The sequence below is a fragment of the Eleutherodactylus coqui genome, unplaced genomic scaffold (genome assembly GCF_035609145.1).
Source record: "Eleutherodactylus coqui strain aEleCoq1 unplaced genomic scaffold, aEleCoq1.hap1 HAP1_SCAFFOLD_32, whole genome shotgun sequence".
Taxonomy (NCBI): Eukaryota; Metazoa; Chordata; class Amphibia; order Anura; family Eleutherodactylidae; genus Eleutherodactylus; species Eleutherodactylus coqui.
In genome coordinates this window covers 241,799-258,035 of record NW_027101865.1, presented here as the reverse complement: position 1 = coordinate 258,035, position 16,237 = coordinate 241,799, and the positions used below count along the sequence as shown (strand labels likewise).

Here is a 16,237-nt window from a genome sequence, read left to right as displayed (position 1 = left end):
TCTGCCCAGACCATCATGGCAACTTCTTTCAGCTATGACTCAGCTCTGCACAATTTCATTCACAGACATCTTTGGCTCCTCTCTTTTTCAGCACATCCCCATCTTTTCCCCCCTCTGCATAAAGAATCCATCCATAGTGCCTCAGATGGTAATAATACCCCCCTTGGTGCCACACAATAGTGCCCCATTTAGTCCTCACACAGTAATACTTCCCCCTTTATGCCTCAGCGCAGTAATTCTGCTGAGGAGGCAAAGGCCCAATGTCCACAGGCGGATCTGATTTGCGGAATCCACACGGATCATCCAGGCGGAAGATCCGCAAAACAAGCTGGCCATAAGGATAAAGCAAGTGGATTTGATTTGCAGACCTTTGGTCCGGAAAACAAATCGCAGCATGCTCCATTTCACTACGGATCCCACACGGTCGGCTTCTATTGAAGTCAATAGAAGCTGTCAGATTCGCTGTCCATCCGCAATTGAATTACGGACAGCCTGCAGATTCCGCTTGGACAGCAGTTTAAAAAACAAAAAACTCCACTTCGCATGTGCGGCGGTGCGGCGGCACGCCGGCCAGCGCTTCTGCAGTGTAGGAGATAGAAGACTGGAACGGGTAAGTAGAAGTCCCGCAGCGTCCTCGTTCACGGGCAGGGTTGCATTCTGCTGCTGGTTTCCACATGCAGTATCCCACCTGCCGGAGGGACATGAGGGCAAAGTCAGCTGAAATCTAAGCAGATTCAACATATGTTCATACATACATATTACACTCCTACATTACATAAATATATACACTACACTTTTACATATTTGTACATACACATTATACTTATACATACATCAAATAAATATACACACTACACTCATACATACAGTATGTTCATATATATCACACAAATACACGCACTACATTCTTATATACTCATACATACACACTACACTCTTACACATAGCATGTTCATAAAAACACACTGCACTCATACATACACCACACAAATACACTACATTCCTACATACTCATACATAAAACACGATACTTATACATACAATACATACACTATATTCTTACATACTTGTACATACACACTACACTCATAAATGTATCCCACAAATAAACATATAATACACTCATACATACTTGTACATGTATACTACACTCATACATACAGTATGTTCATATATATCACACAAATACACGCACTACATTCTTATATACTCATACATACACACTACACTCTTACACATAGCATGTTCATAAAAACACACTGCACTCATACATACACCACACAAATACACTACATTCCTACATACTCATACATAAAACACGATACTTATACATACAATACATACACTATATTCTTACATACTTGTACATACACACTACACTCATAAATGTATCCCACAAATAAACATATAATACACTCATACATACTTGTACATGTATACTACACTCATACATGCATCCCACAAATACACACACTACACTCACATATATACACGTATATACATACTACACTCATACATATTCATACATATGCACTACACTTATACTTACATCCCATAAATATATACACTACACTCATGAATGCATCCCATAAATACACTCAATACACTCATACATACTCATAGATACAGACTAAACTCATACATACTCGTATATATATATTACTCTGATCTATGCATCCCACAAATACTCACAGTAAACTCATACATACACACTACACTCATACATATACATACACACTAAACTCATACATACTCATACATAGACACTACACTCATACATATACAGACACACTGCACTCATACATATACATACACACTGCACTCATACATACACACACACTACCCTCATGCATACACAAATATACTCATACATACTCGTATATACATATTACACTCATAGATGCAATCCACATATACTCACTGTACACTTATACATATACACTACACTCATACACATACAGACACACTACACTCATACTCATACATACATACTATACTCATACATACTCGTAAATACACACTACACTCATACATACACACTACACTCATACATACACATTACACTCATACATACACACTACACTCATACATAATCATACATACACACTACACTCATACATACACACTACACTTATACATACTAGTACATACAAACTGCACTCATACATACACACTACACACACATACATACACACTGCACTTATACATACTCGTACATACAGACTACACTCTTACATATACATACACTATAGACTCATACATACTCATACATACACACTAGACTCATACATACTCGTATATGCAGACTACACTAATACATACTCGTATATACATATTACACTCATAGATGCAATCCACAAATACTCACTGTACACTCATACATACACACTACACACTCATACATACACACACACACTACACTCATACATACACACTACACTCATAGATACTCATATATACACACTAGACTCATACATACTCATATATACACCCTAAAGTCATACATATACATGCACACTACACTCATACATACTAGTACATACACACTGCACTCAGACATATACATACACACTACAAACTCATACATACATACACACTGCACTGATACATACTTGTACATACAGACTACACTCATACATACACACTACACTCATACATACTGGTACATACACACTACGCACTCATATATACACAAACACTACACTCATACAAACACCCTGAACTCATACATACTCGTACATACAAACTAAACTCATACATACACGTACATACAGACTACACTCATACATACTCGTATATACATATTGCACTCATATATTCATCGCACAAATACTCACTGTACACTCATACATACTCATACATAGACACTACACTCATACATGCTCATACATACACACTGCACTAATACATACACACACACTACACTCATACATACACAATGTACGCATACATACTCGTACATACAGACTAGACTAATACATACTCGTATATGCATATTACACTCATAGATGCAATCCACAGATACTCATTGTACACTCATACATATACACTACACTCATACACATACATACACACAATACTAATACATACAAACTACACTTATACATACTCATGCATACACACTATACTCATACAGACTCGTAAATACACACTACACTCATACATAGACACTACACTCATACATACACACTGCACTCATACATACTCGTACATACAGACTACACTCATACATACTCGTATAAACATATTACACTCATACATGCATCCCACAAACACTCACTGTACCCTCATGCATACAGAATACACTCACACATATATACACACTACACTCATACATACTCATACATACACTTTACACTCATACATACACACTACACTCAGACATATACATACACACTACACAGACATACATACACACTGCACTTATACATACTCGTACATACACACTACACTCATACATACACACTACACTCATACATACTCGTAAATACACGCTACACACTAATACATACACACACACTACACTCATACATACACACTGCACTCATACATACTCGTACATAAAGACTACACTCATACATGCATCGTACAAATACTCACTGTACACTTATTCATACACACTACACTCATACACACACATATACACTACACTCACACATACTCAAACATACACACTACACTCATACATACTTATACATACATGCTGCACACTCATACATACACACACTACACTCATACATACACACTGCACTCATACATACAGACTACACTTGTATATACAAGCTACACTCACACATACTCGCACATAGACACTACACTCATACATACTTGTATATACATATTACACTCATACATGCATCCCACAAATACTCACTGAACACTCATACATACACACTACACTCATACATACTCATAGATGCACACTACACTCATACACATACATATACACTACACTCATACACATACATACACACTACACTCATACATACTCGTACATACAGACTACACTCATACATATACATACACACTACACTCATACATACTAGAACATACACACTGCACTCAGACATATACATACACACTACACACTCATACATACACACTGCACTTATACATACTCATACATAAAGACTACACTCATACATGCATCCCACAGATACTCACTGTATACTCATACATACACACTACACTCATACATACTCATATATACACCCTACACTCATACATATACATACACACTACACTCATACATACTAGTAAATACGCACTGCACTCAGACATATAGATACACACTACACACTCATACATACACACTGCACTTATACATACTCGTACATACAGACTACACTTATACATACACACTACACTCATGCATACACATACACACTACACTCATACATACACACTACACTCATACATATACATATACACTACACTCATACATACTCATACATACACACTACAGTCATACATACTCGTACATACACTATACACACTCATATATACACACATTACACTCATACATACCCACTGCACTCATACATACCACACGTATAAATACTCGTATATACATATTACACTCATACATGCATCCCACAAATACTCACTGAACACTCATACATACACACTACACTCATACATACTCGCACATACAGACTACACCCATACATACTCGTATATACATATTACACTCATACATGCATCCCACAAATACTCACTGAACACTCATACATACACACTACACTCATACATACACCCTACACTCATACATAAACATACACATACACCCGACACTCATACATACTCATACATACACACTACACTTATACATACTCATACATACATACTATACTCATACATACTCGTAAATACTCCCTACACTCATACATACACACTACACTCATACACATACATACACACTATGCTCATACATACACATTACAGTCTACACATTACAGTCATACACGCAGACTACACTCATATACTCACAATGTACTCATACATACTCGTACATATAGACTACACTAATACATACTCATATTTACATATTACACTCATAGATGCAATCCACAAATACTCACTGTACACTCATACATACACACTATACTCATACATATACATACACACTACACTCATACACACACATACACACTACACTCATACATATACATACACACTACACTCATACATACTAGTAAATACGCACTGCACTCAGACATATAGATACACACTACACACTCATACATACACACTGCACTTATACATACTCGTACATACAGACTACACTTATACATACACACTACACTCATGCATACACATACACACTACACTCATACATACACACTACACTCATACATATACATATACACTACACTCATACATACTCATACATACACACTACAGTCATACATACTCGTACATACACTATACACACTCATATATACACACATTACACTCATACATACCCACTGCACTCATACATACCACACGTATAAATACTCGTATATACATATTACACTCATACATGCATCCCACAAATACTCACTGAACACTCATACATACACACTACACTCATACATACTCGCACATACAGACTACACCCATACATACTCGTATATACATATTACACTCATACATGCATCCCACAAATACTCACTGAACACTCATACATACACACTACACTCATACATACACCCTACACTCATACATAAACATACACATACACCCGACACTCATACATACTCATACATACACACTACACTTATACATACTCATACATACATACTATACTCATACATACTCGTAAATACTCCCTACACTCATACATACACACTACACTCATACACATACATACACACTATGCTCATACATACACATTACAGTCTACACATTACAGTCATACACGCAGACTACACTCATATACTCACAATGTACTCATACATACTCGTACATATAGACTACACTAATACATACTCATATTTACATATTACACTCATAGATGCAATCCACAAATACTCACTGTACACTCATACATACACACTATACTCATACATATACATACACACTACACTCATACACACACATACACACTACACTCATACATACACAGTACACTCATACATAATCATACATACACACTACACTCATACATACTCGTAAATATACACTACACTCATACATACACACTACACTCATACATACACACTGCACTCATACATACTCGTACATACAGACTACACTTATACGTACTCGTATATACATGTTATACTCATACATGCATCCCACAAACACTCACAAAACACTCATACACACATATACACACTACACTCATACATACACATTACACTCATCCATACACACTACATTCATAAATATACATACACACTACACTCATACATACTAGTACATACACACTGCACTCATGCATACTAGTACATACACACTGCACTCATACATACTCATGCATACACACTACACTCAGACATATAAATACACCCTACACACTCATACATACACACACACTACACTCATACATACTCCTGCATGCAGACTACACTCATACATACTCATGCATACACACTACACTCATACATACTCGTACATACACATTCATACATACATACACACACACTGCACTCATACATACTAGTGCATACAAACTACACTTGTACATACAAACTACACTCATACATACTCGTACATACAGACTACACTCATACATACTCGTATATACATATTACACTCATACATGCATGGCACAAATACTCACTGTACACTTATACATACACACTACACTCATACACATATATACACACTGAACTCATACATACTCATACATACACACTGCACTCATACATACACACTGCACTCATACATACACGTATATACAGACTACACTCATACATACTCGTATATACATATTGCACTTATGTATGCATCCCACAAACACTCACTGTACACTCATACATACACAATACACTCATACATATACATATACACTACACTCATACATACTCATACAAACACACTACACTCATGCATACTCGTGCACACAAACCACACTCATACATACTCGTATATACATATTACACTCATACATGCATCCCAAAAATACTCACTGTACACTCATACATACACACTACACTCATACATACACACTGCACTCATACAGACTCGTACATACAGACTACACTTATACATACTTGTATATACATATTATACTCATACATGCAAAACACTCATACACACATATACACACTACACTCATACATACACATTACACTCATCCATACACACTACACTCATACATACTAGTACATACACACTGCACTCATACATACCCATGCATACACACTACACTCAGACATATACATACACACTACACACTCATACATGCACACACTACACTCATACATACTCGTGCATACAGACTACACTCGTACATACAAACTACACTCATACATACTCGTACATACAGACTACACTCATACATACTCATATATACATATTACACATACATGCATCCCACAAATACCCACATTAACCTCATACATACACACTACACTCATACATACACACTACACTCATACACACTAGTACATACACACTGTACTCATACATACACATTACCCTCAGACATATACATACAGACACACTACACTTATACATACGCACTACACTCATGCAAACTCATACATACACACTACTCTCATACATACACACAGAGTGCTCTCATACATACTCGTGCATACAGACTACACGCGTACATACAAACTACACTCATACATACTCGTACATCCAGACTTAACTTATACATACTTGTATATACATATAACACTCATACATGCATCGCACAAATACTCACTGTACACTTTTACATACACAGTACACTCATACACATACATATACACTACATTCATACATACTCACACATACACACTGCACTCATACATACTCGTATATACATATTACACTCATACATACATCCCACAAATACTCACTGTACACTCATACATACACACTACACTCATACATACACACTGCACTCATACATACTCATGCATACACACTACACTTAGACATATACAAACACACTACACTCTTACATACTCATACATACACACTACACTCATACACACTCAAACATACACACTACACTCATACAAACTCATACAAACACACTACTCTCATACATACACACACACTGCTCTCATACATACTCGTGCATACAGACCACACTCGTACATACACACTACACTCATACACATACATATATACTACACTCAAACATACTCATACATACACACTACACTCATACATACTCATACATACAGACTACAATCATACATACTGGTATATACATATTACACTCATACATGCAACCCACAAATACTCAGTGTACACTCATACATACACACTACACTCATACATATACACTATACACAAAGATACTCATACATACTCATACATACAACCTACACTCATACATACTCATACATACACACTACAGTCATACATACACACTACACTCATACATACTTGTACATACACACTACACTCATACATACACACTACACTCATACATACTCGTAAATACACACTACACTCATACATACTTGTACATACACACTACACTCATACATACTCGTACATAGAGAATACACTCATACATACACACTACACTCATACATATTCATACACACTACACTCATACATATTCATACACACTACACTCATAGATAGACACTACACTCATACATACTCGAACATACACACTACACTCATACATGCACACTACGCTCATATATACTCGTACATACATACTACACTCATACATACACACTACACTCATACATACTCCTACATACACACTACACTCGTACATACTCGTACATACACACTACGCTCATACATACTCGTACATACACACTACACTCATACATACTCATACCTACACACTACACTTCAACATACTCGTACATACACACTACACGCATACATACACAAAACGCTCATACATAGTCGTACATACACACTACTATCATACATACACACTACACTCATACATACTCGTAAAAACACACTACACTCATACATACTTGTACATACACACTACACTCATACATACTCGTACATACAGAATACACTCATACATACACACTACGCTCAAACATATTCATACACACTACACTCATACTTAGACACTACACTCATATATACACACTACACTCATTCATACTCGTTAATAGACACTACATTCATACATACTTGCACATACACACTACACTCATACATACTCACTACGCTCATACATACTCGTACATACATACTACACTCATACATACACACTACACTCATACATACTCATACGTACACACTACACTCGTATATACTCGTACATACACACTACGCTCATACATACTACGCTCATACATACTCGTACATACATACTACACTCATACATACACACTACACTCATACATACTCATACATACACACTACACTCGTACATACTCGTACATACACACTACGCTAATACATACTCGTACATACACACTACACTCATACATACACACTGCGCTAATACATACTCGTACATACACACTACACTCATACATACACACTACTATCATACATACACACTACACTCATACATACTCATACATACACACTACACTCGTATATACTCGTACATACACACTACGCTCATACATACTACGCTCATACATGCTTGTACATACATACTACACTCATACATACACACTACACTCATACATACTCATACATACACACTACACTCATACATACACACTGCGCTCATACATACTTGTACATACACACTACACTCATACATACACACTGCTATCATACATACACACTACACTCATACATGCACACTACACTCATACATACTCGTAAAAACACACTACACTCATACATACTTGTACATACACACTACACTCATACATACTCGTATATACAGAATACACTCATACATACACACTGCGCTCAAACATATTCATACACACTACACTCATACATATTCATACACACTACTCTCATACATACTCGTACATACACACTACACTCATACATGCACACTACACTCATACATACACACTACACTCATACATACTCGTACATACACACTTCACTCATACACATACATACACACTACACTCATACATTCTCATACATACACACTACACTCATACATACACACTACACTCATACATACACACTACACTCATACATTCTCATACATACACCCTACACTCATACATACACCCTACACTCATACATACACACTACACTCATACATACTCATATATACACCCTACACTCATACATACTCTCACATACACACTACACTCATACATGCACACTACACTCATACATACTCGTACATGCACACTACACTCTTACACTGAGCACATGCACACAGTGCTCTGCAGACACTCGGCTGACAGCGCTCTGCAGACACTCGGCACACAGCGCTCTGCAGGCACTCGGCACACAGCGCTCTGCAGACACTCGGCTCACAACGCTCTGCAGACACTCGGCTCACAGCGCTCTGCAGACACTCGGCACACAGCGCTCTGCAGGCACTCGGCACACAGCGCTCTGCAGGCACTCGGCACACAGCGCTCTGCAGGCACTCGGCACACAGCGCTCTGCAGACACTCGGCACACAGCGCTCTGCAGACAGCAGGGGGTAATTTGCCCAGGTCTGCCCATCTTCTGCTGATTGATGATTAGATAAGAGCTGATTGCCGGGCAGGAAATGAGAGGCCAGTAATGAAGGATCGGCACCCTCCCTGCTGAGCCTGTGATCTGCATCACACTGCCTTAACCCCTCCGCTGCCACATCTGGAACAGCTGCAGGGCTGGTGGGGGCTGGCTTACAGAATGAGGGGCTGGCTGGGGGAGGACAGATCTCTAGATATATAGAGAGGCCATTGAGCTGAGCTGGAAGATGAGGGCAAGAGTGCGAGCTCTGCTATGAGGACCCGCTGGGGAAGTAGTCCGCAGCCCGCAGCGCCATGGCCCGGGATACGGACTCTCTACATCTGTCTTATTATGTCCCCTCTAGTCTCCCCAGAGAAGACCCTCGGTGAGTAACCCCAACTTCTGTCTTCTGGGCTGGGGAGCCGCCACCATGTATAGCCAACCCCTCCGCTTCTGTAGGGGGGCAGCATAGAGAATGGCATAAAGTTATAGGTGTCCAGCACTGCAAAGAGTACATTGTGACAATCACCTAACACTACTGAATGTTATATCACTGATACACTGTAACGACCACTGCTGTATAATATAGTGTCATATAACCCTACAGTACTGTATGTAATATCACTGATACACTGTAACGACCACTGCTGTATAATATAGTGTAGTGTCATATAACCCTACAGTACTGTATGTAATATCACTGATACACTGTAACGACCACTGCTGTATAATATAGTGTCATATAACCTTACAGTACTGTATGTAATATCACTGATACACTGTAACGACCACTGCAGTATAATAGTGTCATATAACCCTAAAGTACTGAATGTTATATCACTGATACACTGTAACGACCACGGCTGTATAACATAGTGTCATATAACCCTACAGTACTGAATGTTATATCACTGATACACTGTAACGACCACTGCTGTATAATATAGTGTAGTGTCATATAACCCCACAGTACTGACTGTGATATCACTGATACACTGTAAAGACCACTGCTGTATAATATAGTGTCATATAACCCACAGTACTGACTGTAATATCACTGATACACTGTAACGACCACTGCTCTATAATATAGTGTCATATAACCCACAGTACTGACTGTAATATCACTGATACACTGTAACGACCACTGCTGTATAATATAGTGTCATATAACCCTACAGTACTGACTGTGATATCACTGATACACTGTAACGAACACTGCTGTATAATATAGTGTAGTGTGATATAACCCTACAGTACTGGCTGTAATGTCATTGATATACTGTAACGACCACTGCTGTATAATATAGTGCCATATAACCCACAGTACTGACTGTGATATCACTGATACACTGTAACGACCACTGCTGTATAATATAGTGCCATATAACCCACAGTACTGACTGTAATATCACTGATACACTGTAACGACCACTGCTGTATAATATAGTGTCATATAACCCTACAGTACTGACTGTGATATCACTGATACACTGTAACGACCACTGCTGTATACTATAGTGTCATATAACCCTACAGTACTGAATGTTATATCACTGATACACTAACGACCACTGCTCTATAATATAGTGTCATATAACCCTACAGTACTGACTGTGATATCACTGATACACTGTAACGACCACTGCTGTATAATATAGTATCATATAACCCCACAGTACTGACTGTAATGTCACTGATACACTGTAACGACCACTGCTGTATAATATAGTGTCATATAACCCGACAGTACTGTCTGTGATATCACTGATACACTGTAACGACCACTGCTGTATAATATAGTGTCATATAACCCGACAGTACTGTCTGTGCTATCACTGATACACTGTAACGACCACTGCTGTATAATATAGTGTCATATAACCTATAGTACTGAATGTTATGTCACTGATACACTGTAACGACCACGGCTGTATTATATAGTGTCATATAACCCTACAGTACTGTCTGTGATATCACTGATACACTGTAACGACCACTGCTGTATAATATAGTGTCATATAACCCCACAGTACTGACTGTAATATCACTGATACATTGTAACGACCACTGCTGTATAATATAGTGTCATATAACCCGACAGTACTGTCTGTGAAATAACTGATACATTGTAACGACCACTGCTGTATTATATAGTGTCATATAACCCTACAGTACTGACTGTGATATCACTGATACACTGTAACGACCACTGCTGTATAATATAGTGTCATATAACCCACAGTACTGACTGTAATATCACTGATACACTGTAACGACCACTGCTGTATAATATAGTGTCATATAACCTTACAGTACTGAATGTTATATCACTGATACACTGTAACGACCACTGCTGTATAATATAGTGTCATATAACCTTACAGTACTGAATGTTATATCACTGATACACTGTAACGATCACTGCTGTATGATATAGTGTCATATAACCCCACAGTACTGACTGTGATATCACTGATGCACTGTAACGACCACTGCTGTATAATATAGTGTCATATAACCCCACAGTACTGACTGTAATATCACTGATACACTGTAACGACCACTGCTGTATGACATAGTGTCATATAACCCCACAGTACTGACTGTAATATCACTGATACACTGTAACGACCACTGCTGTATAATATAGTGTCATATAACCCTACAGTACTGACTGTGATATCACTGATACTATATTATACAGCAGTGGTCGTTACAGTGTATCAGTGATATCACAGTCAGTACTGTGGGTTATATGATACTATATTATACAGCAGTGGTCGTTACAGTGTATCATATAACCCACAGTACTGACTGTAATATCACTGATACACTGTAACGACCACTGCTGTATAATATAGTGTCATATAACCCCACAGTACTGTCTGTGATATCACTGATACACTGTAACGACCACTGCTGTATTGTATAGTGTAGTGTCATATAACCCTACAGTACTGGCTGTAACATCACTGATACACTGTAACGACCACTGCTGTATAATATAGTGTAGTGTCATATAACCCTACAGTACTGACTGTGATATCACTGATACACTGTAACGACCACTGCTGTATGATATAGTGTCATATAACCCTACAGTACTGACTGTAATGTCACTGATACACTGTAACGACCACTGCTGTATAATATAGTGTCATATAACCCTACAGTACTGACTGTGATATCACTGATACACTGTAACGACCACTGCTGTATAATATAGTGTCATATAACCCTACAGTACTGGATGTTGTATCGCTGACACACTGTGAGTATTCTCTGCTGTATTACTGCAGTCTGATAAACAGCTAAATGTTACCTTGTAGCCAATCACAGCTGGGGGCTGCGGGTGGGAAGCAATATGGGGATGGGGGGGCAACTTCTTTTATGACAGAATAGAGAGGTTTACTCCTGGTCTTCTATACTGCTCTAGTGTGTCCTGACAGGAAGAGCTACAGAGGGACGTCACATGATGTGAGATCTCATCAGTTATGTAGGATAGGGCATCTTGTTGTAGTGCTTTACTACAAAATCATAACCAGATACATAGTAACAAACCGGCCATGTGATAGAGGGCGGGGGACGAGCAGCTGCCGGTACTGTGTATGATATAGATACCGTCTGAGCAGCTGCTGCGGACACGCTACAGTGTGGATACAGAGGGGGGGGGGGGGGGGCAGATGTCTCTTTGTGTTACATTGTATCAGTCATTGCTCCTATAATAATAATCATAATCTTTATTTGTATAGCGCCAACTTATTCCGCAGCGCTTTCAGGCATCGATAAATGCAAAACAATACAACAATTACAATGTGAGGTACATTGGGTTAGACACAAATGGGTTGGGGGAGGTACAGGAGGTGCAGGGGGTGGGGAACACAGGCAATAGGAAATTTTATGTACAGATCATTTATCAGAAGGCAAACAGGGTGGAGCACCATAATAGTATACTAATAGTAAGAGTCAAGGAAGTCATATAGAGTGTTAGCTCTTATGGTCAGCGGTATGCTCTCTCTCTCTCCTGTAGAGTGTAAGCTCTTATGGTCAGTGAGGTCTTCTCTCTCCTGTAGAGTGTAAGCTCTTATGGTCAGCGAGGTCTTCTCTCTCCTGTAGAGTGTAAGCTCTTATGGTCAGCGAGGTCTTCTCTCTCCTGTAGAGTGTAAACTCTTATGGTCAGCGAGGTCTTCTCTCTCCTGTAGAGTGTAAGCTCTTATGGTCAGTGAGGTCCTCTCTCTCCTGTAGAGTGTAAGCTCTTATGGTCAGGCAGGTCCTCTCTCTCCTGTAGAGTGTAAGCTCTTATGGTCAGGGAGGTCCTCTCTCTTCTGTAGAGTGTTAGCTCTTATGGTCAGCGGGGTCTTCTCTCTCCTGTAGAGTGTAAGCTCTTATAGTCAGGGAGGTCCTCTCTCTCCTGTAGAGTGTAAGCTCTTATGGTCAGGCAGGTCCTCTCTCTCCTGTAGACTGTGAGCTCTTATGGTCAGCGGTATGCTCTCTCTCTCTCTCCTGTAGAGTGTAAGCTCTTATGGTCAGTGAGGTCTTCTCTCACCTGTAGAGTGTGAGCTCTTATGGTCAGCGAGATTTTCTCTCTTCTGTAGACTGTTAGCTCTTATGGTCAGCGAGGTCTTCTCTCTTCTGTAGAGTGTAAGCTCTTATGGTCAGTGAGGTCTTCTCTCTCCTGTAGAGTGTAAGCTCTTATAGTCAGGGAGGTCCTCTCTCTCCTGTAGAGTGTAAGCTCTTATGGACAGCAGGGTCCTCTCTCTCCTGTAGAGTGTAAGCTCTTATGGTCAGTGAGGTCTTCTCTCTCCTGTAGAGTGTGAGCTCTTATGGTCAGTGGAGTCCTCTTTCTCCTGTAGAGTGTAAGCTCTTATGGTCAGCAGGGTCTTTTCTCTTCTGTAGAGTGTGAGCTCTTATGGTCAGCGAGGTCTTCTCTTTTCTGTAGAGTGTAAGCTCTTATGGTCAGTGAGGTCTTCTCTCTCCTGTAGAGTGTAAGCTCTTATGGTCAGTGAGGTCTTCTCTCTCCTGTAGAATGTAAGCTCTTATGGTCAGTGGGGTCTTCTCTCTTCTGTAGAGTGTAAGCTCTTATGGTCAGGGAGATCCTCTCTCTCCCGTAAAGTGTTAGCTCTTATGGTCAGCAGGGTCCTCTCTCTCCCGTAGAGTGTAAGCTCTTATGGTCAGCAGGGTCTTCTCTCTCCTGTAGAGTGTAAGCTCCTATGGTCAGTGGGGTCCTCTCTCTCCTGTAGAGTGTAAGCTCTTATGGTCAGCGGGGTCCTCTGCCTTCTGTAGAGTGTAAGCTCTTATGGTCAGTGGGGTTTTCTCTCTCCTGTAGAGTGTAAGCTCTTATGGTCAGTGAGGTCTTCTCTCTCCTGTAGAGTGTAAGCTCTTATGGTCAGCAGGGTCCTCTCTCTCCTGTAGAGTGTAAGCTCTTATGGTCAGCGGGGTCCTCTCTCTCCTGTAGAGTGTAAGCTCTTATGGTCAGCGAGGTCCTCTCTCTCCTGTAAAGTGTAAA

General features: G+C 39.3%; 1 protein-coding gene across 1 annotated transcript in view; it reads left to right on the top strand.

The window, feature by feature from the left end:
* Nucleotides 1-10,956: 10,956 nt before the first annotated feature.
* LOC136592634 (disintegrin and metalloproteinase domain-containing protein 33-like) overlaps nt 10,957-16,237 on the top strand; it is an 81,902-nt gene continuing 76,621 nt past the window's right edge. Inside the window, exon 1 of the mRNA XM_066588620.1 lies at nt 10,957-11,113. Coding sequence (XP_066444717.1) covers nt 11,002-11,113 — 112 coding nt within the window. The 5' untranslated portion in view covers nt 10,957-11,001. The remainder of the gene's footprint in view (nt 11,114-16,237) is intronic.